Genomic DNA, 27,383 nt, shown 5'->3' with positions numbered 1-27,383 from the left:
TTTTCTGAAACTGTCCAAATCGTCTTAAGCTTAAAAGGTTGAAAGGGAATGTCTCACCAGGTTTTTGCCACCTAATGTGAGAGCAGCCTAACGTTGGGGAAGAGATCCTGATTCCAACAATGTGTCACTTACTGGGCTGCTTTCTGTAGTTTTGATAAAATCACTGTTTAATCAGTAGGAGATCATCATTAGAGGACTACTTTACGTGCTGCCAGGTAGTCCAGCATATTTGTGAGCTCTGTATAACTGCTAGATCTGCAGCATAGAAAACATTAATTTTATTAAAATTACAACAAACCACTCAGTAACTGACATGGCTGGAATCAGGGTCTCTGTCCCTACATTATGCGGCTCTCAGATGGGGGAGCAAAAACCTGGTGATGGATTCCCTTCTAGTGTCCCTACACACTCCTCCGAAGACACAGACATGAAGCTGCCTATCCCTGCGGTAACGGAGAGCGCACAGTTAATGCTAGCAGCACAACCATGCCGCTGTTGTGAACGGTCAATCATCAGGAGCACTTTGCCAAACAAAAAACGGTACACTTCTAAAAAGTTTAGAACAAGAAAACCCTTTTCACTCATTAAGATGCCTCTAAACCGCTGCAGTAACAAAAAGCACTGGATCATGCCTGTTGGGGAGAGGGTTGAATGGTTTATTAGTGGCTCATGCATTTGTTTTCTCTCTTCACCTGCCGGCCAAAAACCTTCCCCTCAGTTTTAGGCCTCTGCCACACTCACGTGAAATTCACGCACGTGCCGAGAGACACGTATTTTCCCTGCGTGTTGCGTGCAGGTAAGTACGTGTCTCTGGTACGTGCGTGACACGTGTGTTCTACGTGTGCTATCCGCGATAGCACACGTAGAACCGGTAATTATTATACTCACCTGGTCCTTCCTGATGTCCGCGCTGCTGTCCGTGGTGCTGATCCTCGGTCTCCAGCCCTCCCGTCTCCCCGCTGCTGCTGCTGCCAGGCAGTGAAGTGAATATTCTATGAGATTAATGAGCGGCGGTCGGCAGCAAGAGGCAGCAGCGGCAGAGACAGGAGGGCTGGAGAAGGTGAGTTAATGTTTTGTTTTTTTTTCAATGACATGTGTGTTTTCTCCGGCGCGTGTCACACGGGACCGCATCCACACTACACCCGTGTGGTGCGGGTGCGGGCCGTGTGACACCCGTGCTGCCGGTGAAAAAACGGACATGTCAGCGCTTTCAAAAACGCACACACGTACAAACGCACACGGACACACGTTCGTGTGGTTTTACGTGTGTGTGCCTGCTACAATAGGGTAGCATTGGTTAAAGTGTCTCCGTGCCGCCGGTACGTGTAAAAAATGACAAACACGTGCCGGAGGCACGGATGTGTGGCGCAGGCCTTAAATAGACTCCCATGTTAAACAACGATTCTGCAAAAATCAATTTTATCAAAACGAGCAAATTGAAAAAAAAAAATTTTGTGTTTGCCCAACTTTTTTTGCTAAAGGATTGCTGCTGGATCCGTTCTAATGGATAATTACTGCACATGTGAACATAGGCTTATAATGTTTCAATTTTTTATTATTTTTTTTTTTTTTTACATTTTAATTAAGTGTATATGCCTTTAAGACTATGAGTCTGGGTAATGGAATAGTGTATTTAGAGGGGTTTTCCCAAGAACAAGTCACATTTAAAAAGTTCAGTTCAATTGGTAGATCTTGGAATAATGACTTCCACAATCTGATGCAAAATTAAAAAAATAAATAAATACTAAAATGTTCCTGTGCTGAGATAATCGTCTATGTCTGTCTCTGCTTTGTACTGTGTAATGGCCGTGTCTGACCGTACAGGGAAGAGGTCTGATCATACCAGAGCTCATGGGCCGGGGAGGAGACAAAAGAAAGTATAAAGACATTACAGCATGGGATAACAGCAGATTGAAAACATGGAAATGACAAAAACATAAAATGTTTTACCTCAAAGAAAGAATTATTAGTTATCCCGCGCTGTAATGTCTATACTTTTTCTGAGTCCTCCCCTGCCCAGGAGCTGTGGTATAATCAGACCATGTCCCTGTACGGTCAGACACTGCCATTACACAGTACACAGCAGGGACACATATAAAAGTTTTCAGCACAGGAACATTTACCGTATTTTTCGCTTTATAAAGATGCACTTTTGTTCCCCCAAATTTTGGGGGAAAAGTAGGGGGTGCGTCTTATCAACCGAATATACGGGGGGGTGTAATATATTATAATATATATATACACACACACACACATATCTATATATATCTATATATCTCTATCTATACATACATACATACATACAGACATACTGCAGGGTCCGCTCTGGAGCGGTGCTGGGGGCAGGTGAAAGCTGCAGGCGGTAGCGTTAGATCTCCTGTTCCCGCTCATATAATATGCACAGCCGCTGTCCATCACGATGGTGCTAAAACCGCATCGCGCTGATGGGCAGGGGGGGGCATATTATATCTGCCTGTGCCCTCTTTTGATCGCACATGATCCCCAGTGTTAGATATGGTCCCCATACTGCTGGCCATAGAAAAATAAAAAAAAGCTTTACTTACCTCCAGCGCTGATCTCCCAGTCTCCTGCTGCTGCTGTCTGTGATAAGGCACGCAGAGATGATATCACTTTGCCGTGCCGATCACATGACCGGCAACAAGAACCAGAAAGTGGAGGAAGCCGAAGCTCAACCCCACTGAGGGAGACACAGGGATTACAGCGCTGAGAAGGTAAGGAAAGAGTGTTTTATTTTATTATGGGCAGCAGCATGGGGGCCATATCAAACACAGGGGAGGTGTGCCATCTATAGGGGCCATGGGCAGCAGTATGGGGGCCATATCAAACACAGGGGAGGTCTATAGGGGCCATGGGCAGCACAGGGGGATGTATCCCAGCACAAGGGGGCTATATTCAATATAAGGGGGCCATATCCAGATTAAGGGGGGCTAATTTTAGGAAGGGGGGCTATGAGGGACATATACCCGATATGATTTGTTAGACGGACACTAGCATTATAAGATGGACCCTATTTAACATTAAAAAAAAAAAAAAAAAAAAAAAAAGGTCTCTTCCTTCACCAAATTTGGGGGTGCGTCTTATAATCAGGTGCATCTTATAAAGCGAAAAATATGGTATTTAAAAAAACAAACAAAAAAAAAACATCCAATTGAGGAACTTATTATATTACAATATCTATTGATTAAAGTCAACTTTGTCTGGGAGAAAACCCCTTTAAGGACAGGTGGGAGAGAATATGTTGGACTTGATCAGTTCAGTGTGTGAGTTAATGGCGGAGTTACTGGAGACAAAATGTAGCTGCAACTTAACTACGAATTTCGTGGACTATAGATTTTGTGTTATTTTGCACAAAATAAATGTGAGTTTTGATTATAAACAGCCTTAGTGACGACCCTCTATGGCTGCCAGAATACCCACACCCCCAACAATGTCACATATCCCCAAACTGAATGCTTCATTAAAAACATTACCTTGTATGAAGGCCCAAGCTGGTATATTGCAAATATCTGAGCTGCATTGAGGGCTTCACTGAAGAGATAGACGGCAGCCATTTGCCCACAAAAGACCCTGTTTGCATCCGCTGTTTCAGATGAACCCAAGAAACACTTGTCGAAAGTCTGATGGGGAAAAAAAAAAAAAAAAAGACAAAAAACGTAAAAACGAAAACAATACTTGAACATACCAAGAATGATCTCAAGAAACTATATTTAAGCAAATGAAAAAAAAGACTAAACAGCCCCACAAAACGGATCTCGGGGGTGGGGTGGATGGTAACGGGTATTCCCCAGTTGTTTAAATACAAGCAATTTGGAAATTTCCTTATTACAAAAAACCTCTCCCTTCTCAAGAACATAGGGCTTTCTAATCTGTTTACAGCTTGTTGCCTAGGTTAATCTCCACTGCTGCAGTCTATCAAGGGGGCTCAGTCTCCTATGTATGGAGTGCAGCATTTACAAGCCCTTTTCAATAGAGCTTGTAAGTTCTGCTCTGAAGCTCAGACAGCTGTGTTCCTCCAACATTGCGCAGCAATTCTTGGGGTGGATTGGTGTGACCTCATTACATGCCATGTTCTGTTGGACAAGTAGTGATACAGACATTAATTCTCTTCACCAAAAATCTGACACACAAGTGCAGCAGACAGTGTGACTTTTGTATTATTTTTGACACTGAACCAACAATGGTACATCTTTATATCTTAGGCTGCTTTCACACATCCGGTTTTTGCCGTGCAGCACAATACGGCGCTCTGCAAAAAAAACGCAACATGTTTTTTTTTGCCGCCGGTTGCGTTTTTTCCTGCATAGACTTGCATTAGCGCCGTATTGTGCCACATGGCCTTGCGTTGCGTCCGTTTTTTGCCGGATGCAGCATATTTAGCCCATGCGGTGGCTGGATGGAACGTTGCCTGGCACGTTTTTTGTGCGGCGATTCACAATGCAAGGCTAGGGCCGCCGGATGAGTTTTTTGTACTGTGCATGCTCAGTATTAAGCCGCATCCGTCAAAAAACTGACGGGCCGCATGGAAAAACCTATGCAACGGATCCGTTTTTTTCGCCACATCCATTGCATAGGTTTTTGAGCTGAAAGCAGCCTTAGACTTGTCCACAGAAGAATCAGAAGTGAGAAGAGTTTTATTCTACAGAAGTATTTTCTAAAATATTGCATGTTGCCTAAATAACCAGCCACCTCTGCAACCAGCGGTGGCCAATTTCCTAGGTAAGGAGAGCAAAGCAAGTTCTTAACCTGCTCTTAAGCTGATCAGATCCCTGGATCCCATCATCAATGCCTCTGCACACCTTTGATACTACAGAGGCAAAAATGCCCATGCTTGCAGCATGGGAGAGCTCACAGCTCAGGCCAACATCACTACAGTACATTGACACTGGCTTGATCTGTCAATCATCAGAAGAAGTGAAAAAAAGACATATATATATATATATATATATGTGAGAATCGGGTTTTAGCCGCGCTAAGAAACCACTGTTGCCAGGATGTAGTTTATATTGAAAAACTCTTTCTTTATTACAGCATCCAACGCGTTTCAGAGACATAAGCCGTCTCCTTCTTCAGGGAAAAAGATATATATATATATGTCTTTTTTTCACTAAGTCTTCACGGGGCTGCTGCTGGAACCACGCGGACACTCATATGCTTTACAAGGGGTTGTGACTGGCACAACCGCTCCAGGTGAGTGTATCTTTCTACATCCTTACACGGTTAATACCGGGTAAAACCCTATTTGCGCCTTTTCTCCCCCCTTTCAGCAATCATCAGAAGAACACACAGTGTCTGTCTTCTGCCCTCCCCTCCCTGCTTTTTAGTTGAGGCCATATAAATCTGACACACTTATGAAATTCATATTAATGTAATTCAAATATACCAATGTAACCAATTGGTGGCTACAAACGTGATTCCCTCCCATTGCAGCTGGTCTGGACCACGGTCCACTACACGCACAGGTGATATATGTTATGCTTATTGTATACACATGTATATATATCCTTTATTGTTTGCAGTCCTCACACACTTTCCCTGAAGAAGCCGCTCTCTACGGCGATACGCGTGGGCATCACCTTCGGGACTTTCCTTTGCCCCCCACGATTGTCCTCTATGCTCCTCTGTATGCAGGGCTCTCTTTGGTCCGTGTATTATACATGGGAAGATTACCTGGCCATACTAGTATGACCATTTGGTCATAGGTCCCCTCGGGTCTCATGTTTCACTATGTAATTGACTTGGCCCCTTTACTAGGTGCCGAGTATATTCTCTATTCTCCTGTGACTATGCTTGGTCACATTGGTATTCATATTTTCCATTATATTCTTTGATTGTATTTATATGGTACAATCCCTTGTAAGTACACATGGTTTGTACAGTTGAATTTTGTGTACGTGTTTGCATATTTATTCCCTGTGTCCAGGCATGCATAGCCCTTATATATATTTTGTACATGTCCATGTTGTGTCATTATTTGACATTTATGATATTGCATACTGGACTGCTTATAGTAGTGTGTGTGTGTGTGGATGTGGGTGTGGGAGATAAGTCTCTTGTCCCATTTCTATTATTGAGTGTGTTTTGGTTTTAGTGTTTTTAGTTTTTGTATCAATAAAGTTCATGTTTTAAAAAAAAAAAAAATTATATAATATATATATATATATATATATATATATATATATATATATATATATATATATATATATATATATATATATATATACAGATATAATATATGAGATATCTATATATCTATAAGTCTGTGTAGTGGAATGTACAAATCTGCACACTATGAAGACCTTAATATGTCTGCTCTGCACCATGAAACTGGAATCAGGCAACCAACTCACGTCACTGGTATTGACAAACCAGGTGATCTCTCCATATGAAGCCAGCTCCCCATTGACGAAGCATCGCAGCTCGCTGTTCTTCCACCTATTGTAAATGTGAACAAGTGACACCATGTACCACTGAAAAGAAAAAGGAACATACATCAATATGTAGCACAATTGTTACTGATAAATAATTATACCCACATACTGTACATACATACATACACACAGTATCACAGTATACACACATATATTGTATACATACACAGAATATATTATATATATATATATAATGAAGTAATAAGTAGACAAGCCAGGTATACTGAACACCACTGGGTTTATTAAGGGGTGTCCTACAATACCATAAGCTCATAAGCTTGATTTGTATACAGTAATGGACATTGCAAAACAATTACCGTATTTTTCGCTTTATAAGACGCACTTTTGTTCCCCCAAATTTTGGGGGAAAGTAGGGGGTGTGTCTTATAATCCGAATATACGGGAGGGGGTGTATATATATATATATATATATATATATATATATATATATATAACACACACACACACACACACACACACACACACACACACAGTCCAGTGGAGGTGCGGGCAGCTCTGGAGCGGTGCTGGGGACTGCTTGGGGCTGGGAGCGGCAGCGTTTGATCTCCTGCTCCCGCTCATATAATATGCACAGCCGCTGTCCATCAGAAGCGTGGTGCTGAAACTGCATCACGCTGATGGGCTGGGGGTGCTGTGCATATTATCTGCCTGTGCTTACCTTTGATTGCAATTGCACAGGATCCCCCCTCCCCCTGTGTTATATATGGCCTCCCGTGCTGCCCATAGTAAAATAATAAACTCTTTACTCACCTCCTCCAGCGTCTGCCCGGTCTCCCTCCTGCTGGCTGGGATTAGGCATGCAGAGATATCTCTCTCTGCTGTCCCGATCACATGACCTCCACTAGAACTAGGAAGTAGGAAGTACAGGAGGAGCTCAACCCCGAGGAGGGACACACGAGACAGGACTGTGCTGCAGAAGGTAAAGAGTTTAATATACTAAAAGCAGCAACATGGGGGCGATATGTAACAGAGGGTGATGTGTGCCTGCCACAGTGGCCCTGTCTGCCTGCCACAGTGGCCCTGTCTGCCTGCCACAGTGGCCCTGTCTGCCTGCCACAGTGGCCCTGTCTGCCTGCCACAGTGGCCCTGTCTGCCTGCCACAGTGGCCCTGTCTGCCTGCCACAGTGGCCCTGTCTGCCTGCCACAGTGGCCCTGTCTGCCTGCCACAGTGGCCCTGTCTGCCTGCCACAGTGGCCCTGTCTGCCTGCCACAGTGGCCCTGTCTGCCTGCCACAGTGGCAATGTGGCATCACTGGGGGACGTGTTCAATATAAGGTGGCCATATCCAGATTAAGGGGGCTAATTTTAGGATGAGGGGGCTATGAGGGACATATACCCTATATTATTTGTTAGACGGACACTGGCATTATAAGACGGACCCCATTTATTAAAAAATTCTCTATTCCTTCACCAAATTTGGGAATGCGTCTTATAATCAGGTGCGTCTTATAAAGCGAAAAATACGGTAATAAGTTTCCTAAAAGGCAATTTTGCAAAATGCATGAATTATTAGAAAGCACTGTGTGCACATAATAGATCAGAGAGAACACTGCTGAAAGGTTTATTCCCTTCTCAGCAATTCGTGGCATAGCTGGAATTTCCCATCACTTAATGACTGCTGGGGCTCTACTCTCTGGGACCCCCATGAGTCACAGAATGAAGGGTATGTTCAGCTTGTCCTCTGCACAGGACCGCTCACAGCCACGGATCCATTTACAAAAAAATAAACAGTTCCCAACAGCTAGAAGTGACACAGGACAGAAAAAGCATTATAGGAAGAGGTAGTGGTGGAGTGGAAATGTGGACTCGCCTCACAACTAATATTAGTGGAGGTGGGACAATCACAATGCATAGATGATGGCATATCCTAGAACCACAGTCCTCAAGAGCAGTTTTTTTCAAAAAGAAACTGTCCAGCGTCGAGTCACCACCCGGTGTCCATTATTATCTGCAGAACTGATGTCAAGACAACAGCGCTGCAGCCAAACAAGGAGCTCAACAGCACTGCAGCCAGTGAGCTCAACAGCGCTGCAGCCAAACAGTAAGCTCAACAGCGCTGCAGCAAAACAGTAAGCGCAACAGCGCTGCAGTCAAACAGTAAGCTCAACAGTGCTGCAGCCAAACAGTGAGCTCAGAGGCTTGTGCCATCTACTTAAAGATGATTGGCTGCAGGAATGATAACGTGACATCAGCGCTGCAGACAATAACTGATACCAGAATCAGCAATGGAGACTCAATGCTGGTCCTTGGAAGGGTGATTAAACAGCAGTTTGTTTTATTTACCAGGAAAACCCCTTTATGGGGGGGTGGGGGGGGGACAACCCTTTAAAACTGGTCATACACATTAGATGACAATGCATACATGTGCATGCTGAAGCGTGCATGAGCTCTCATTAGAATGAGGCTTTTGCTTCTGCCAGGCAAAGTAGACAATGGCTTCTACCTAAGAGAAATAAAAGGATCAGATATACTGAATATGGAAAGTCCAGATTCCTATCTCCCCACCATCTACCATCATTGTAGGATCATTTCCCATTGCATACACTGAAGGCAGCGGCGCTCCTAGTCCTAATATCAGCAGCAATGAGATAGGAAACCAAAATCTAAACAGACAGGCACATAAAAAAAAACAAAAAACGAAAAAATAATACTAATAACAACAACAACATAATCACCACACGTCACACCTTCTGAGGCTTGAAATCGTACTTCACGCAGTGCTGGAAACCTTTTCCTTTGGACTTTATGGATGTGATTATTAAGCAACCGCCAACAAAATGAGCAGAATAACCAAGTCCTTTGTTTGTTCTAAAGCTGAAGAAAAATAATACAAATGTGTATATTAGTAGTTATTATAAAGCACATCACATTTTAACAGCACACCAAACTTTTCAGAATTCATTTAAGCCTATTTATTTTTTTCCTGTTTTACGGTGTCTATTTTGTGCCAAAGTCTTCTTTAAAGTTGGGCTTATTTTGAAGTCCAGCTGCTGCTTCACCTCTTTTTTTTCCCCCTCCGCCTGCTATTGTGGGTGTGGTTTTTCTAAACCCGATGTTAGCGACGGATTCATCATTTACAACTTTTTAAAGAGGCGCAAGATTTGTGCAAATATTCTCCAATCCCTTCCTACCATAGCCATTTTTTGTAGGTCAGAAATTTATACGAAAGTGTAAGATCTGTGTGCAACGTGTAAACAGATCATGCCTTATTTTTTATTTTATTTTTTTAATCTAAAATAGGTGAAAAAAAATTAAAAAATAAAAAGCAATGATTGTGCATAAAATTCTTGATCCTGCATGCACCATTCTGAAGAATTTGGCTCTAAAATGTCAACGAATGCCACAAGAAAAAAAAAAAAAAAAAAAAAAAAAAAAAGTGATCAAACGGATCTTTCCTTGTGTGTTAGACCTGTAATCTCATGTCACCACGTCTTATTGAACTCTTCAAAAAGCGCTGAATAAGACGTATGAATGGCGACAGTTTTCTCATGAAAAAGTTGTACATTGTGTGTTGCAAAATTTTGCGCCTTTTTTTAAGCCGCTTTTGCCACATTTTAAATACGGTGGGGCTTAATGGTACGGCTTTCACAACCTAATCAATTTACTATGCAGTGTGTCCACCGCCATTAACTTGAGAACGGCGGCAGCTATAGGCATAGAAGTGGTGTCTAGGTATAGTAAAGTAGCCATGCACTACGCAATGAAACCACCTATAGCGCCACCTGGTGGAAAACAACGGAGTTAGCATTTTTATCTCTAAAACGGAACGAGATAGAGGAAAAAAAGTGAATAAAAAAAAAATTGTAGGGCATCATCAATTCAATACGAAACGACACCTTCTATACAGAAATGCTATGATATGAAACCCATGACCCCCCCCAAAACATTGAATGCTGGTCACGCATATGGCGCTCATTTAACTTTGATGCTCAAAGTGGCCACCGTCAGCTGCAATGCACATCTGGACTCTGGACAGCATGCTGTATCTTGCTGCACGTTGTGCAATATGGTAGGAGACACATTTGCACAAGCATCTATGATACGTCGTCGTAGGTCCTGCAATGTTGGTGGAGGGGTCGCATACACCTGATGTTTGATGTGACCTCACAGAAAAGTCCAATGGGGTCAAGTCAGGTGAGTGTGGAGGCCACTCCACGCAGCCACCATACCCAATGACTTGTAGGAAGGTCTCAATGAGGTATCGCTTCATGTCCACAGCCTTGTGAGTTTTACACATTCTAATCATAGAATTTCTGTATGCAAGGTGTCGATTCGTATTGAATTGATGATGCCCTACAACTTTGTAATTCACTTTTTTTTCTCCATCTCATTCTGATTTCGAGATAAAAATGCTAACTCCGTTGTTTTCCACCAGGTGGCGCAATAGGTGGTTTCATTGCGTAGCGCATGGCTACCTTACTATACCTAGACACCACTTCCATTCCTATAGCTGCCGCCGTTCCCAAGTTAATGGCGGAGGACAGGACATGGGTGGACACACTGTATTTTAACCAGAAATTTATGTTACACCTCAGTTTACAAATAATCACTCATATTTAATGTGTCCTTCGAGACAATATACACTTCTACATACCAGTATAAATAGGGTTTCGCCTTGTCCACATTGATATTGTTTATTGGATCCATTCTTAGCCAAGTATGAAACGTGAAGCCATTCTGATATGGCCATTTGGCTATTGGCGGTAAGGCAATGGCCTATAGTGCAAAAAGAAAGTCAGCAGGTCAAAAAATAAAACTCCTCTTATTTTACTGCTTGTGCCACTGTGCAAAACGGCATGTTTCCTTCATCAGATAAACTACTACAAAACAAACACAAAAGAACATTTGAAAAATATTTACATTATAATACTACTTTATCAGTTTGTACTTCTGGAGTTTGTAATGAAACTAAACTGTTCTACATAAAATTTCCCTATGGAAAAAAATACCATTTTTTTCCCTTAAACACTCTTATGAGAAAAATCATAAAAATAAAAAGTGGGTAAAATACTAAAACAACTTTTCAAATCTTTCATTAACATAGGAGACTAATCGGCAATGTTCACATGTGTTTTGCATGGTTTCTTTTTCATTGTTTTTATGCAAATATAAAGCTGCTTTTTACAGTACCAGCAAAGCCTATGAGATTTCAGAAATCTCATGCACTCACTTTTTTACTGAAATGGAAAACTTCAATTTTTTAAAAGGAGCAGGGTGTCAATACGTTCAGTGGTTTTTCGGTTTTATTCACCATTGAAAGTTTTTTGCTGCTTTTGTGGTAAATGAAACTATTTAAACGTTCTGTAAAATAATGACTCAAAAAACACAGTACGGGTAAGTTCACACAGTGCGTTTTTCGGGTGCGTTTTTGCCCAGAAAACTGCATGACTTTGCTTCCCCCAGCAAAGTCTCTGAGTGTTCATTTTTGCTGTCTGCACACAGCGTATTTTTTCCAGCTGCGTTTTTGTGGTGACCAAAAAAATGCAGCATGTCAATTATTCCTGCGTTTTTAACCACGTTTTTCATCCATTGAGTGCAATGGGATGTTGAAAGACGCAATGAGAAACGCAAATTGTTATTATAGCTGCGTTTTGCTGCGTTTCTAAGACCAAAAACGCAGCTATAAATGCAGGAGGTGGGTAGTAAAGTGACATGTACAGGAAGAGGATTCCTTCTGTCAGTAAACACAGAAGCATGAATCCTCCCGGTACCGTCACCTCCGCTTCCACCTCCCATCCTGTGCATGTCTGCTGCCATGCGGCGCCATGTCTGGGCGGGAGGTGGAGGCAGCTGCGAAAACAAAAGTGAACAGTAGAAAAAAAAAAAATGTCATACTCACCTGTCCGCAGACTCCCGGTGCCATGTCCGCTCCCAGCTCCTATTCCCGGTACCGCCGCTCCGGGTGTGTGCAGTCTCCCCGAGTACGTATGCCTGCAGGACCTGGCGATGGATCACCTGATGCAGTCACCTGACGCGTCAGCTGATCGTAAGTCTCGGGGTGACGGCGGCGCCCGGCTGGTTTAACCTATCAGCGGATGCAGTCAGGAGACTTCATCACTGATTACCGGCAGCTCCTGCAGCGATCGGACGGGATCAAACTCCACTCCAGGAGCTGCCGGTAATCAGCAAATAAGTGAGTTGTTGGGGTTTTTTGTTGGGGTTTTTTTGCACTGATGTATCAGCTGATTCTATAAAAGCCGTTTATACAATCAGCTGCTGTGTGACGTGATTCACTTCCTTGAACCTGACACATCATCTGATTGCTTTGCCTTCCAGCAAACTGATCAGATGATATTGGATCCGGATTGGACGGCGCGGGACCCTTGACCCAGGATTACTGCGGAGGGGAGTTCTTTATTTCAATAAAGATGGAGTCACTAATTGTGTTGTGTTTTATTTCTAATAAAAATATTTTTCTGTGTGTTGTGTTTTTTTTTATTCTTACTAGAAATTCATGGTGGCCATGTCTAATATTGGCGTGACACCATGAATTTCGGGCTTAGGGCCAGCTGATAATATAAAGCTAGCCCTAACCCCATTATTACCCAGCGAGCCACCGTCACCAGGGCAGCTGGAAGAGTTGGAGTTTTCTGGGGTGGCTGCGGACTGCAATTTGCAGCGGGGGTGCCCAGAAAGCATGGGCACCCTGCACTGTGGATTCTAATCCCCAGCTGCCTAGTTGTACCCGGCTGGACACAAAAATTAGGCGAAGCTCACGTCATTTTTTTTTTTAATTATTTCATGAAAGTCATGAAATAATTAAAAAAAAAGGGCTTCCCTATATTTTTGGTTCCCAGCTGGGTACAAATAGGCAGCTAGGGGTTGGGGGAAGCCCGTACCTGCCTGCTGTACTTGGCTAGCATACAAAAATCTGGCGAAGCCCACGTCATTTTTTTTTGTTTGGGGATGGGGGGGGGGCAAAAAAATCCTGCATACAGTCCTGGAAGGAGGATGCTGAGCCTTGTAGTTCGACAGCTGCTGTCTGCTCTCCTGCATCCACTAGTGGATGGAGTGTGCCGAGCCTTGTAGGTCTGCTCCCCCTGACTCTCCCTCCAGCATACAGTCCTGGATGGAGCATGCTGCTGAGCCTTGTAGTTCTGCAGCTGTCTGCTCTCCTGCATACACTAGTGGAGAATGAAGAACATATGGAAAAAGGAAATGACATCAGACCTTTTTTTTTTTTTTCAACAATCTTTAATGGCAATGTTCACTGATAAAAAAACGCAGAAAAATGCAGCCAAAAACGCACCAAAACGTGGAAAAAATGCATGCGTTTTTAAAGACTGCGTTTGTGCGTTTTTAGCGCTAAAAACGCAGCGTCAAAAAAATCGCCGTGTGTGCACTTAGCCTAAAAAAGCAGCGAGAAACACCACTTTTTTACTGCCAAGAGATCAGGTTTTGCTGCAGAAAACACAGCAAAAACGCAACGTGTGAACATAGCCTTAGAGTGACGCAGTTCTCCCTTCACTTTACCACAGTAAGTGCAGAATCTGCTGAGATTCTCTTCTGTGTGAGAAACTGTGCGCAGGGGGTGAATAGATACACAATCGGACTGGCAAAGTGGACCCATATGATCAGATATGGCAACATTTGCCCATTTTGCCATTTTCTCACCCGACAGGTCCATAAAATATAATGGGAGGATCTCATTTTCAGCAAAAGTAAAATCAGTGAAAGACAAATCAGGCAGAAACTGACCTCATTTTCACCAGGAGCGCAAGCTTTACCTCCTATGGCTGGACTCAGACGAGCGTATAGCAGCCGATGCGAGAGCATCGGATACGATATGCTAATGACTCTCGGCTCAGGCTGTGCTACGAACGTAAGCTGAGTGTCATACAATTGTGACCCGATCCTGCAATCAGGTCAAAGCTGTGAAGCTGAGGGCGGGCGCTGCAGAGGAGAGGGAGGGGTTAATGCTCCCATCTCCTCCATTGTCAGCCTGTGCGTATACCGCACTGCACTGGGATAACATCAGAGTGCAGTCTGACGTTTCTCTCGCACCCATTCACTTGAATGGGTGCGGGGGATACGGCTCTAGCAGAAAATCGCAGCACGTTGCCGCTTTTCTCGCATCCAGAATCTGGAGGCAAGAAAAGCTGACTAACTGCTCTCCCTCATTGACTAACATAGGTTTGAGTGCAATGCGAGATTTTCTCGCATTGCACTTGTCAAATTTTCACGCTCGTGTGAGCGTACCCTAATGAATATTGTTCTCAAGCAATCAGGTAATATTTATTACACATGCTTATGTAGTGCCATCAGATTACACAGCACAAGATGTCCTGGGTATATAGCAGCCAAGAGTAGGATGAAGATATAGCTGCTTTCGGGCCGCCTGCCCACCTTGCCATCATGTAGTTTTGCGGTGTCTCTTGGGGAGGCAAAATTACTTATAACTCCACTTTAAAGGCAGGCAGAGTGTGGCATGCGGATCAGGAGCAGCGCTCCCTTGACACGCGCTGGTTATGTCTCAAAGCCGGTATCTGTGTCTAACAGCATTGGCTGGAGATGAACAACAAAAAATTACATCCATTTAGGAGAGCATAAAACATTTTTGGAATACAGTGGAACCTTGGATTTCGAGCATAATTGGTCCCGGAAGTGTGCTCTTAAACCAAGTTATTCTTATATCAAAGCAAATTTTCCCATAGGAAATAATTGAAATGGAGAAAATTCGTTCCACAACCCAAAAATATTTACTGTATTTATACAAACTTAATACAGTAATAAAATATAATTACTGTATATAAAATTATTACAGTCACTAAAACAAAAAACGGATTTTTGTGTACTCATCGTAAAATCGTTTTCTCTTAGCCATCATTGGGGGACACAGGACTATGGGTGTTATGCTGCCTATCCATAGGAGGACACTAAGTAGATGCAAAAGCATAGCTCCTCCTCTGCAGTATACACCCCCTGGCCAGGCCAGGCAGCCTCAGTTTTAGTACACAACTTCTCAACAGAGGAACAAGAGAAAATAAGAGTCATAACCAAATAAGGTACTGAGAGAACCAAGGCCCAACAGGGCAACAGGGTGGGTGCTGTGTCCCCCAATGATGGCTAAGAGAAAACGATTTTACGGTGAGTACACAAAAATCCGTTTTTCTCTGATGCCTCATTGGGGGACACAGGACCATGGGACGTCCTAAAGCAGTCCATGGGTGGTTAAAGTAAAAAACAAGAAAACGCAACCCAAGGACTAGGAGCCAGTCCCAGACAGCCTGGAGCACCTACTGAAAGAGATGCTCTACTACCGTTTGCAGAATTTTCCTACCCAGATTTGCCTCAGCTGAAAACTGGGTATGGACTCTGTAATGCTTTGAAAAAGTATGTGGGCTAGACCAGGTCGCAGCCTTACACACCTGTTCCACTGAAGCCTGATGCCGAATGGCCCACAAAGCGTCAACTGCTCGCGTGGAATGAGCCCGCAGCCCACTAGGAATGGGCTTGAGTTGCAAGCGGTAGACTTCCTGGATCGCAGAGCGAATCCAGCGAGACAGCGTCGCCATCGAAGCTGCCTGTCCCTTCATAGGCTCCTCAGGAATGACGAACAAAGAGTCAGTTTTCCTAAAGGGGGCTGTCCTGGATATGTAATATCTGAGAGCTCTGACGAGGTCTAACGAATGCAGAGACCTTTCCACCCTATGAACTGGGTGTGGACAAAAGGAAGGCAGAACAATGTCCTCGTTCAAATGAAACGGGGTAGGAACCTTTGGAAGAAAATCCGGAAGGGGGCGCAGAACCACCTTGTCCTGGTGAAAGATCAGAAAAGGCTTGCGGCAAGAGAGTGCTGCCAGCTCCGAAACCCGTCTGATGGACGTAATTGCCACCAGGAATGTTACCTTCCAGGACAGAAGAGCAAGGGAGGATTCCTTGAGAGGTTCAAAAGGGAGACCTCTGGAGACCGTCCAGAACGAGATTGAGGTCCCATGGGTCCAGCGGCCGTTTGTACGGGGGAACTAGATGAGAAACGTCCTGGAGGAAGGTTTTGACTTGTGGTTTTTGAGCCAGGCGGCATTGGTAGAAGATTGGGAGCGCTGAGACCTGCCCTTTAAAAGGGAACCGAGAGCCAACCCTGCTTGCAAGCCAGACTGTAGAAAGTCGAGAATTCTAGGGATGGCCAGAGGAATAGGCTGGACGTTAGTTTCTCTGCACCATGAAACGAAGATTTTCCACGTACGGTGGTAAATGCGGGATGAAGCAGGCTTTCGGGCGCTGATCATGGTGGAAATACCGCGGGGGAGAATCCCGCTCTTGTTAATACCCAGGTCTCAATGGCCATGCCATCAGCTTCAGGGCTCTGGAGTTCTGATGGGAAATGGGCCCTTGGGTCAGCAAGACTGGGATGACTGGAAGGCGCCGCGGTACGTTTGCGAGCATTTGTACTAATTCGGCGTACCAGGCGCGCCTGGGCCAGTCCAGTGCCATCAGTATCACCGGGACTCCCTCTGCCTTGATCTTCCTGATTACCTGCGGCAGCAGGGGTAGAGGTAGAAATATGTAAGGCAGGCGGAAGTGGTGCCAGGAGCAGACTAGAGCATCCGCGCCGATGGACTGCGGGTCGCGTGACCTGGCTATGAACGCGGGTACCTTTGCGTTAAACCTTGAGGCCATTAGATCCACGTCTGGTGTGCCCCAGCGAGTGCAGATGTGTAGAAACACTTCTGGGTGGAGAGACCATTCTCCGGCGGCCAGGCCTTGGCGACTTAGAAAGTCTGCTGCCCAGTTCTCTACCCCCGGTATGTGTACCGCTGATATCACTGACCCCGTCGACTCGGCCCAGCTGAGCATCTTGTGGGCCTCGAGATAAGCCGCTTTGCTGCGGGTGCCCCCTGCCGATTGATATAGGCTACAGCTGTCGCATTGTCCGATTGGACTCGAATCTGACGACCCGCTAGCAGAGGGAAGAACACCCTGTGTTATGATCCGGAACCATGGAAGACCACCACAAATCATTGGCAAAAGTTGACAAGAGCATTGGCAACTAATCTGGCCGCCATCCCCTTACTAACCATCACAACTAGAAGTAGCCGAGGGGTGAACTAACATCCTGTGCACCGCGAACCCAGCCGGAGAACTAACTATCCTAAAAGGTAGGAAAGATCAATAACTCTCTGCTTCAGAAAATAGACAAGAATAGCTAGCCCCCCACATTCAAAGACTGCGGTGATATAGGAAAAACACAATACACAGGTAGATGACATGATTAGCAAAAGGTGAGGCCCCCACTGACTAAAATAGGAAAGGACAGGAAAGGGACTGATGGTGGCCAGAGAAAAACCCTGCAAAATACCAACTTCCTGATAGTACAAAAAGGCCCTCAGATCGCACGATCTGAACTCCGTCCTATACCAGGTGCCCTTGTCATACCAGTGAACAGAAAACAAGAATCATAAAGTCAACAAGCCACAAACACATGGACCCAAAGGAGCTATACTCCACAAAGAACTGCAGGAAGTTCCTCAACAATCCACTAAGGGGGAAAATCCCTGCAAGCAAATAAACTGAAACCAACCACAGCAAATGACAAACCCAGATAAACAAAAGAACCAGACAATAAATAAAGAGCAAGCACTTATCTGGGGAAGATGTGGTGTAGAGCAGGATTAAGCAGGCTGGAGAACAACTGACATCCGGCAACAGCCTGCAATCAGACCAGGATTTAAATAAGCAGAGAGTTAGCAAAGGAAACGCCCACTGCACAACACACCTGGTCCAAGTCCAAACCATTCCTGGCCACCAGAGGGAGCCTCCCAGCAGCCAAAACATAACTAACATTCACAACAACCCTGAGTGCGAGGAAGATCGCGCAGATTTCCAGGATGTTTATGGGTAGGGAAGACTCCTGGCGCGTCCAACGTCCTTGAGCAGTGTGGTGCCGGTACACTGCTCCCCAGCCTAGGAGCCTAGCGTCCGTGGTCAGGACCAGCCAGTTCACTGGGAGAAAGGATCTCCCCTTCGATAGGGATGAGGACCGAAGCCACCAGCGGAGTGCATACCTGACTGAAGGCGTCAGGTGAAGATGTTTGTCCAGGGAGAAGGGGCTCTTGTCCCAGGCAGCTAGAAGGACTAGCTGCAGTGGGCGGAGGTGCAGTTGAGCAAAAGGTACTGCCTCCATAGCCGCCACCATCCTGCCGAGCACCTTCATGCTGAATCGAATGGAGCGAGATGGAGGACGTAGAAGGCAGCGTACTGTGCAGGTAGCAGCATCAATGGAGGCCTGCATAAGGTACTCCGCCGCAGCGGCAATTTGAGCTGTTACCTCTGTGACGGAATGAGGGAACTGGGATTCCTCAAGCGAAGTTTTAATGGATTCTGCCCAGACCGCGATCGGCTTTGCGACCCACACAGAAGCAAAGGAGGGCAAGAGGGAGGAACCCGCAGCCTCAAAGGCAGAGCGGGCGAGGTGCTCCACCTGTCTGTCTGTCGGGTCCTTGATGGAGGAACCATCGGGTAACGACAGGAGCGTTTTTGTGGCAAGGCGGGAGACCGGGGGGGTCGACCGAGGACGGATCGGCCCAGCCCTTAGGGGCAGGTGGGGCAAAAGGGTACCGAGACTCCATGAGTTTACGGTTACCGAAGTGCCTGTCAGGCTTCTCCCTTTGCTATGTGAGGATATCCTGAAACTCTGGGTGATCAGCGAAAACCTTTTGGGGTTTCCTTGCCCTCTTAAAAGGAGACCACATGGTCAGTGGTAGTGGATGGGGGATCCTCCACATGCAGAGCTTGGTTGATTGCTGCTATAAGGGAGTCTACTGCAGTTTGATCATCTGGGGGGGGTGAGACCAAGGAATCCTCCTGGTACAAACAGCATTCTCCCTCCTCCATCTCTTCAGAAGCCGTGGAGCGTGTGGGAGAGCCCGCTGGAGACACCCGGCCGTGTGCTCTTTTCCTGATCCCTGCAACCGGTGAAGCATGTGCCCGGATTACCTCAGAAGAATCCTCCATAGGGGTATCCTCAGGCTGCGTTCCGTCCAGGGACCCAGAAGGGTGTGGAGGACGACATTGCATAGCCAGCAGCAGGTTCTGTGACAGTTTTTCCATGGATTGGGACAGAAACTGTACCCATTCCGGTGGGCTGGGAGCCCTAGGCTCTGGGCTGACGGTTGCGGCAGTGGTGGCAGGGGGGTCTTGAGGAGCTATAGCTACACAGGACTCACAGAGAGAAGAGGAGTGCTTAAGTGGTAACTCAGCGTGGCAGGCAGTGCAGGCTGAATAATAGACTATGTGGGCTTTAGCACTCTTAGTGCCCTTACAATTCTGCATGTTCCTAATAGGAGTATGCCAGGAGGGGGAGCAATGCTCAGCAGAGCTTCAAGTGAAGCAAGCACCTTACCCGAATTAGCCGATGGCCCTGTCCTCAGGAAGGATGAAGCTCTATGGAGATCTTCGCACGCATTCCTGAGGGGGGTGGGGCTTATCGCGGCCGCGGGGGGGCAGGGCTTAGCACTAAAAGAGCGCGAAGATGAAGTCAGTGTGCCCCCCCCCCCCCGTGGGTAGTAAAAAACGGCGGGAAGGGAGCTTCTGATAGTTTTCCCCCCTCTCCCTCCAGTCAGCACACAGCTTGTCACTGGTGGTTATCAGCCGACTTTTCTGCTAGAGCAAATAAAACCGAGCAAATAAACAGCGTGAGTCCCTGAGCTCTGTGCACTCCCCCTGCCACTGGGAAATTATCTGTGCAGATTCTCTGCAAACAGGAGTGACTCCCCCCCCCCCCCCCCCTCCTCCAGCCAGCAAGCTAAAAAAGTTAACCCTTTGTGTTCAGGATCCTTCTCTCCTCCTTGCACCCAGCAGGACTTTCTCATAATAAATACTGTAGATGTCCTGGGGCCTTCCCTGCAGCGTCTTTTCTCCCTTTGTCTGGGAAACCAGTCAGGGGGGATCTCACCTTAAACACTGCTTTCCAGGCAGTGAAAATAGCAGATTCAGCTTGCTGTGTCCAGTCACGCCGGTGCCATATTCAACTCAGAGCCTGCAAAGTGGGGCTGAGGAATTGGTGCCATATTCAACTCAGAGCCTGCAAAGAGGGGCTGAGGAATTGGGCTATAAGGGGCATAGGCCTCTAACCTGGGCTTTGGAAAATCGGTGTCTGTGGAACCCGTCGTCCAGCCCAGGATCCACCGTCGCAGGAGGGGGTACGTGGAGGCGACACTCCACGTTCCCGCCCGTTGATGGTAGTGGGAGATCGGTCCCAAAAGGATACAGTCCCCTCAAAAAATAACAAACCTTGAAAGGAAGTGCCTCCTACAGACACTAAGTTAAAACTGAGGCTGCCTGGCCTGGCCAGGGGGTGTATACTGCAGAGGAGGAGCTATGCTTTTTCATCTACTTAGTGTCCTCCTATGGATAGGCAGCATAACACCCATGTTCCTGTGTCCCCCACTGAGGCGTCAGAGAAATACTGTACAGTAAAAAACAAACAAATTAAACTGCACTTTAGCTTACAATAGAATTGTTGGTGTGCTGGAGGTACAGTATAAGCAATGTACTGCGCTGGTTAGCAGAAAAAAAGTACAATACTGTATCCATAAATGCAAATTGATAGAAATGCTATCTAGTATATACTGTACTGTACAATGGTATACTCTATACAGTTAATATGTACAGAAAGTTACCTCCAGAGCGGGTCAGAGCATGGTGAAAGGACAGAACCGGAAGTGTGCACGGTGAGTATTTGCTCTTCTTGCAAAGCATTACTTTTAAACAAAGTTACAAATTTTTAAAAAGCTTTGCTTGTTTTGCAAAATGCTCTCAAACAAAGTTACTCTTAATCCAAGGTTCCACTGTAATTCTCTTTGCAGAATTGAGTTTATTCACTAAGGGTATATATTGCACTGCGGGGAGGGGCAACTTTTTAATTGCCTCGGGCAGCAGGACAGCTAGAATCCACTTTGGCTGCTTGTAAAGTGTAAATGCGAGTCTCTTATTTAGGCTACTTTCACACATCAGTTTTTTGCCATCAGGTTCAATCCGGAAAAAAACGGGTAAAACGGATCCGGTACCGCATCCGTTTTTTCCCCATAGACTTGCATTGTTACCGGATTGTACCGGATGGCTTTGCGTTGCATCCGTTTTTTTCCGGATGCGGCAAAATTAGTTAATGCGGCGGCCGGAGGCAACGTAGCTTGCAACGTTTTTTTTGTCCGGCAAAAAAAACGCATCGCGCCGGATCCGGCGCGATACGGCGTGTTTTACAATAGAAGCCTATGGACGCCGGATCCGGCGTAATGCGGTAAAAAACGGATGCGGCCGCCGGATCCGTTTTTCTAAACTGAGCATGCTCCAATGTAATTAACAAAACGGATCCAGCCAAAAAACGGACGAAAAGGATGCAAAAACGGATGCAAACCGTATCCACCGGATCCGTTTTTTAACGGATCCGGCATAACGGATCCGTTAAAAAACGGATCCGATGGATACGGTTTTCACTTTTTTTTCAGGATCCGTTGGATCAGGAAAAAAAAAGGACTGTGCCTGAATACAGAAAACTGATGTGTGAAAGTAGCCTAATACTTTACACAAGTAAACGGCTACAAAACACTAAGGAGAAGCTGTGGCAGGATTTACCTCAGTGTCTGTTTCTAGTCTTCTGCCCCTAGAGCTTCATAACACACATATACCCATCTGTTCTCTCTTTTTATGCAAATACATCCAGTATTTAGACTATAGCACAAACCTCTTGTGTTTACATGCTGCAATCTCCAACTCTCCCCCCACACTATTTTCCAGCTGAGGAACAGGAAGTCTCACATAGCTATCAAATAGTGATGCAGCTGAGAGCCCAAACCTAAAAAGGGGTATTCCCATTTCCAAGCTCCTAACCAAATATGTAGTAGGTGTGATAAGAATAATATTAGCAAATACCTCCAATTTGAAATGTAGTATAGTTCTCCTGATTAGTTATGTTGTTACCTTATGTTCAGAGCATTGCAGGATTTTAGGTATTCATGGTTACTAGAAGAAGAAAGGGATGTCCAGCTCTTCAGGCAGAGAAAACCAAGGTCTTTATTTCATCATGCAGATACAACGAATGACATGACCAGCACTACGCGTCAATGTCATTCGTTGTATCTGCATGATGAAATAAAGACCTTGGTTTTCTCTGCCTGAAGAGCTGGACATCCCTTTCTTCTTCTATCTGCTATACCGGGTTGTGGCAGTGCCTGTCCGTGCTCCAGGGAGAAACCAGGACTGAGCTTCCACACGGTGAGCTGATATACATAATTGGAATTCATGGTTACGACTACGTATAAAGTCATAGATAGGTGCTAGTGGTCATAGCCATGGACACCTAAGATCCTGCAATGCCCTGAAGATGAAGTAAGCAACATAACTAATCAGAAGAACTATACATTTGTAATTGGAGGAACTGCATGATAATATATATTTATTACATGTTGTACTAGGATTTTGGAGATGGGAATATGCCTTTAAGCCTCTTTTAAAAGTATTTTTTTTTTACATTTTCTTACTTATATATATTAAATAAAGATTTATACTTTGGTCTCTCTTTACAACATACATTTTTGCGAGAGGTTATAGAAAGTCTAGGCTATAAAATGCACAAATGTGAAACTTGCACATTTTACAATAAAAGGGTGTAATCTGCCGTAAAATACTGCTTCGTATCCTCAAGCTATTGTTAGCAAGTAGATCTTTAATGCCCTTTTCTACTTAATCTTTACTCTGAATATATACCTGACGTCATATTCGGTTTCTCTCCAATGCAGCAGCTAGATCTGCCATTTGGCTGCGATGTGTGAACACACCCTAATAGATACGTCACACACATTTTCAGCACCGGCTTGTTTACCCAACATGGATAGCACATTGCAAACGATCTCCTCCTACTTACTGCGGCACTCTTTCCAGGAAAGTTGAAAAAGGCATCGGGGCCGGTCTTTTGAGGCATGTGCTTTAACACGGACAACAGCTTCACCGCATGAGGCGGCTAAAACAACAAAATGTAAAATGAAACATGAAAGAGAACTTGTTTTACACCAAACCAAAAATACTAGAGAGCAACAGAGAAAAAAAAACACAATAAAGGTAAAACTCAAAGCTATATCAATGAATTACACTACATACATTATATAATAAATGGCAGCAGCCTCGGTGCCTGGGGTGGTGGCGGAATATTGCTCTCAAGAGAGCCCAGCACCAGGCGCACAGAAGGGATAATTATTTTTGCCATATTATCTAGTAAATTATGTGGGTAAGCTAAAAAATGCAGCTACCAAGGAAACAGGGTCACCCAGGAGGAACGTTTTCGCTTTTTCTGTTCCCAGTAGTAGGACAATAAGACATAAGCTATTGAGAAGCAGAGAAAACAGCACCATACAGCGGAGAAACTTTACTTACTAACACACAACTGTAGCAGTGGAAGGCTGCGATATTCTTCAGAATGTAGATGAATGGCAAAAAGACTTTGTAAAGAGCAAGCAAGAAATGGGCACAAAGGAGGGAGATCACATGTCCCTGACATCAGATTAGAGGTATAAAAGAATGAAAATAATGGTGTATATTATTTCTTACAATTACTCGTCTGGCTTTAAAATGGCATATAATGGACATACCGTATTTTTCGGACTACAAGACGCACTCTTCCCCCCCCCCCTCTCCCCAAATGTTGAGGGTGCGTCTCATAGTCTGAATGTAGGGCTGCGGGGAATGAGGGTGCTGCGGTGGAGCGGGTCATCGGTGGCACGAGCAGGCTGTAGCAGCCTGCCATGACCACGTGGGCCCGCTCATTTCATATGTAAGCCCGTCCTCCCGCCCATCATCTCTCAGCGCTGAAGCTGGTGCTTACAGGTGGGCGGTGTGATGGGCAGCCTGGAGTGATCATGTGCGGCTATATTCACTGCCCCCCCCCCGCACATCATCATCATCAGCGCGGGAGGTAGTGAATAAGTACGGTATACTCACCGTTCCCTGCAGCATCGCGATGTCCTCCTGTCTGCCGGCCCGCTGATCTGTGTAGAGAGCGGTGAGCACAGCGATGACGTCATCACTGTGCGCACGGCTCCACACACATCAGCGGGCCGGCAGACAGGAGGACATCACGTTGCAGGGTAACAGTGACTGACTCCACACAGGTCAGCGCTGCTGCTGGCACTGACAGACAATCGATGCTGCTGGAGTGAGGAGAGTAGAGTATAAATGTTTATTTTTTTCTGTGCCACAGGATGCAGGTCGTATAGCAGGATTAGGGGGTATTTAGCAGAATGGGGGGTATATAGCAGGATGGTGGTATTTATCAGGATGGGGGGTATACCAGAATGAGGGACATATATACAAGGATGGGGATCATATACAAGGCAGGAGGATCATTACATCATTACCAGGTTGGGGTACCTTAGTAGAGAATTTGGGGACATTACCCCCATAACAGTGTCAGCAGCAGATCCTCGACCCATAACAGTGTGTCATGACCACACTTTTTGCTTAAAATTTTATTTTCCTCCTCTAAAACCAGGGTGCATCTTATAGTCCGAAAAATACGGTACAAGTAGGGGAACACGCACAATGTATATATCCGAGATTTACTTAGAAAACCTCATTAAAAAGCTAAAACAAATATTTATTCAAACAAGTATCAGCCACAACCTGCTGGTACGAAGCTTCTCTTACCCAATGTCCCTTTTCTCCCTGAAGTTTACTGAAAAATAGCTTTAGTTCACGGACAGTGATGCTGTAACTTGCTAGGACGCCCAGCATGTCCACCAGCAGATCTGCAAGAGAAGGAACATGGCAGAAGAGGTTCACCAGGGCACCAGAGAGCCAGACAGATTTGATATTTTGTCCACTTTTTCTTTTGGAGCAAAATAAAAAAAATAAAAAAAAATTAACATCACCATTGTAGAGAAGTGTGTAAAAGTACAAATAACCATACAATAAAGAGCTACATTTTTTGTTTCTTGAAGTGAACCAACTAGCAGGATTTTACTATATGAGGTAAAGGCACTGCCATGATGGCACTAAGATGCTGAATGCAGGCATAGCTGTTTTAGTAATATGTGATGCTTGGTTGCTGAAAGATCTTTAATCAAAGTTGCAGAAAAGCATTGCACTGAGATTGAGGTGTCCAACATGGCCGGGTCTTTGTGGGTCGGGTCCTCTGGGTTTATTCCTCCTCTGATGTCCTCTGGCTGGCACCCCCTTTTCTTTATTTGAATATTACGCCGCCATTACTGTAGTCTCCACAGCAGTGTCTACAATACAATGGTGCCAGAGATCACGGTACGCGCATGAACAGACTCAGACGCCATTTTAACGGAGACAATCACTGTGGCAATGCACACGCACCACCAAATAACACCAATGGAGATGCAATATTCAAAAAAAGGAAAGGTGGGCAAGCCAGGACGACGCCGGAAGAGGAATAAATACAGAGGACCCAACCAACAAAAGGCCCGCACCCATTGCACACATCAAAGCGCAATGCAGTTCTGCAACTTTGATTAACGATATTTTATCAACCAAGCATTGGATCTTTCTACAACAAGTATGCCTGGATTCAGCATCTTACTGTCAGTATGGCACTGTATTTATTTCATATCGCGAATTACTGGTGGTGGGTTCCCTTTAAACATTCTGACTTCTTTACAGTCATTTAGAAACACAATGTATTACTAATGAATACTAACAAATAACGATTCTAACAGGGACTCCCCCCACTAAAGAGAGAGCATGTATTATGGTGAAAAACGCCAACTCTCCTGGTCTCCCGCTACTGTTGTGGGTGGGAGTGCAGCTATGCAAATGTCTGAGGTGGTGGGACGGTGGGGGTCACGTGGGGGGTTGGGACAACCAACACTAAAAAAGAATTACAGTTCAGACATGGACTCCACTGGTAGAAGTGACTCTTGTTGGAAGGGACCAGATATAGCACATCGGTTTGAAAATCAGATATGAAAGGGGTCTCAGTTTTCATCACACCTACACAGGACAAGTGAGGCCCATCTCCGAGGCTTATTTTACAGACAAACCCTGTTGCGTTTTGACGTAGGTCATAATCGTGGTATGAACAGAGTCTGAGAATTATTTTTCTGTGGGAATATTCCCTAGGACTTCTTTCATGCAGCCATAATACATATGCCATTTGCATGAGAGTTTGGCTTTATCATTGCCGCCAGGAACGTTGTGCTCTGAAATACTGCATTGTTTCACAGAACACATACTTTGGAATAATCACATGGGATGGTTCTACTAGCACGACTGGTCCAACAGACAGCTCCCCGGCAGCTTCTCCTAACGCCTGTCAGTCTAGAGGAGCAGAATGGGGAGAAGCCGTAGCACGAATCAGCTAACAGGATCCCTTTAAAAAATGTCATATTGTGGTGGCCTTTTCCCATAAGATTGTGCTACAAAAGTCACCAAGATTTCAATTGCTCTAAATATGCAACTAAATGATGGATTATATATTATTTTGACTTAGGCTACTTTCACACTTGCGTTGAACGGTATCCGTTGCATTGCGTTGTGTGACGGATGCAACGAATGTGTTGCATATAGTGGCACAACGGATGCTGCAAAACAAGGCAATCCGGTTTTTTTTTTTTACAGTTTTACCGTCGGCAGAAAATTGTGAACGATCAGCTGATCGATAATAGTAGCCGGGCGATTAGCTGATTGTTCGGTCGCCGACAATGTGTGCGGGGAGCGCGCGAGAGGGGGAGCGTGTGAGAGGGGGAGCGCGAGAGGGGGGGGGGGGGGGGGAGGGGGGAGAGAGAGAGAGAGAGAGAGAGAGAGAGAGAGAGAGAGAGAGAGAGAGAGAGAGAAGAGAGAGAGAGAGAGAGAGAGAGAAGAGAGAGAGAGAGAGAGAGAGAGAGAGGAGTGAGGAGAGAGAGGGGAGTGAGGAGAGAGAGAGAGAGAGAGAGAGAGAGAGAGAGAGGAGAGAGAGGAGAGA

At 45.3% G+C, this 27,383-nt stretch overlaps 1 protein-coding gene across 2 annotated transcripts in view; it reads right to left on the bottom strand.

The window, feature by feature from the left end:
- Positions 1–25,206, bottom strand: part of LRBA (LPS responsive beige-like anchor protein) — an 805,540-nt gene extending 780,334 nt beyond the window's left edge. For both annotated transcript variants that reach the window (XM_075347936.1, XM_075347944.1), the window contains exons 1-6: positions 25,106–25,206; positions 23,331–23,426; positions 11,064–11,185; positions 9,157–9,283; positions 6,369–6,488; positions 3,492–3,638 (exon numbers count right to left, since the gene is read on the bottom strand). In XM_075347936.1, the coding sequence (XP_075204051.1) occupies positions 3,492–3,638; positions 6,369–6,488; positions 9,157–9,283; positions 11,064–11,185; positions 23,331–23,426; positions 25,106–25,192 (699 nt within the window). In that variant the 5' untranslated portion in view covers positions 25,193–25,206. The remainder of the gene's footprint in view (positions 1–3,491; positions 3,639–6,368; positions 6,489–9,156; positions 9,284–11,063; positions 11,186–23,330; positions 23,427–25,105) is intronic.
- Between the last annotated feature and the right edge of the window lie 2,177 nt (positions 25,207–27,383).

The sequence above is a fragment of the Anomaloglossus baeobatrachus genome, chromosome 1 (assembly GCF_048569485.1).
Source record: "Anomaloglossus baeobatrachus isolate aAnoBae1 chromosome 1, aAnoBae1.hap1, whole genome shotgun sequence".
NCBI classification, from domain to species: domain Eukaryota; kingdom Metazoa; phylum Chordata; class Amphibia; order Anura; family Aromobatidae; genus Anomaloglossus; species Anomaloglossus baeobatrachus.
The sequence above is the reverse complement of the archived record's forward strand: the minus strand, read 5'-3'. Positions and strand labels throughout refer to the sequence as shown.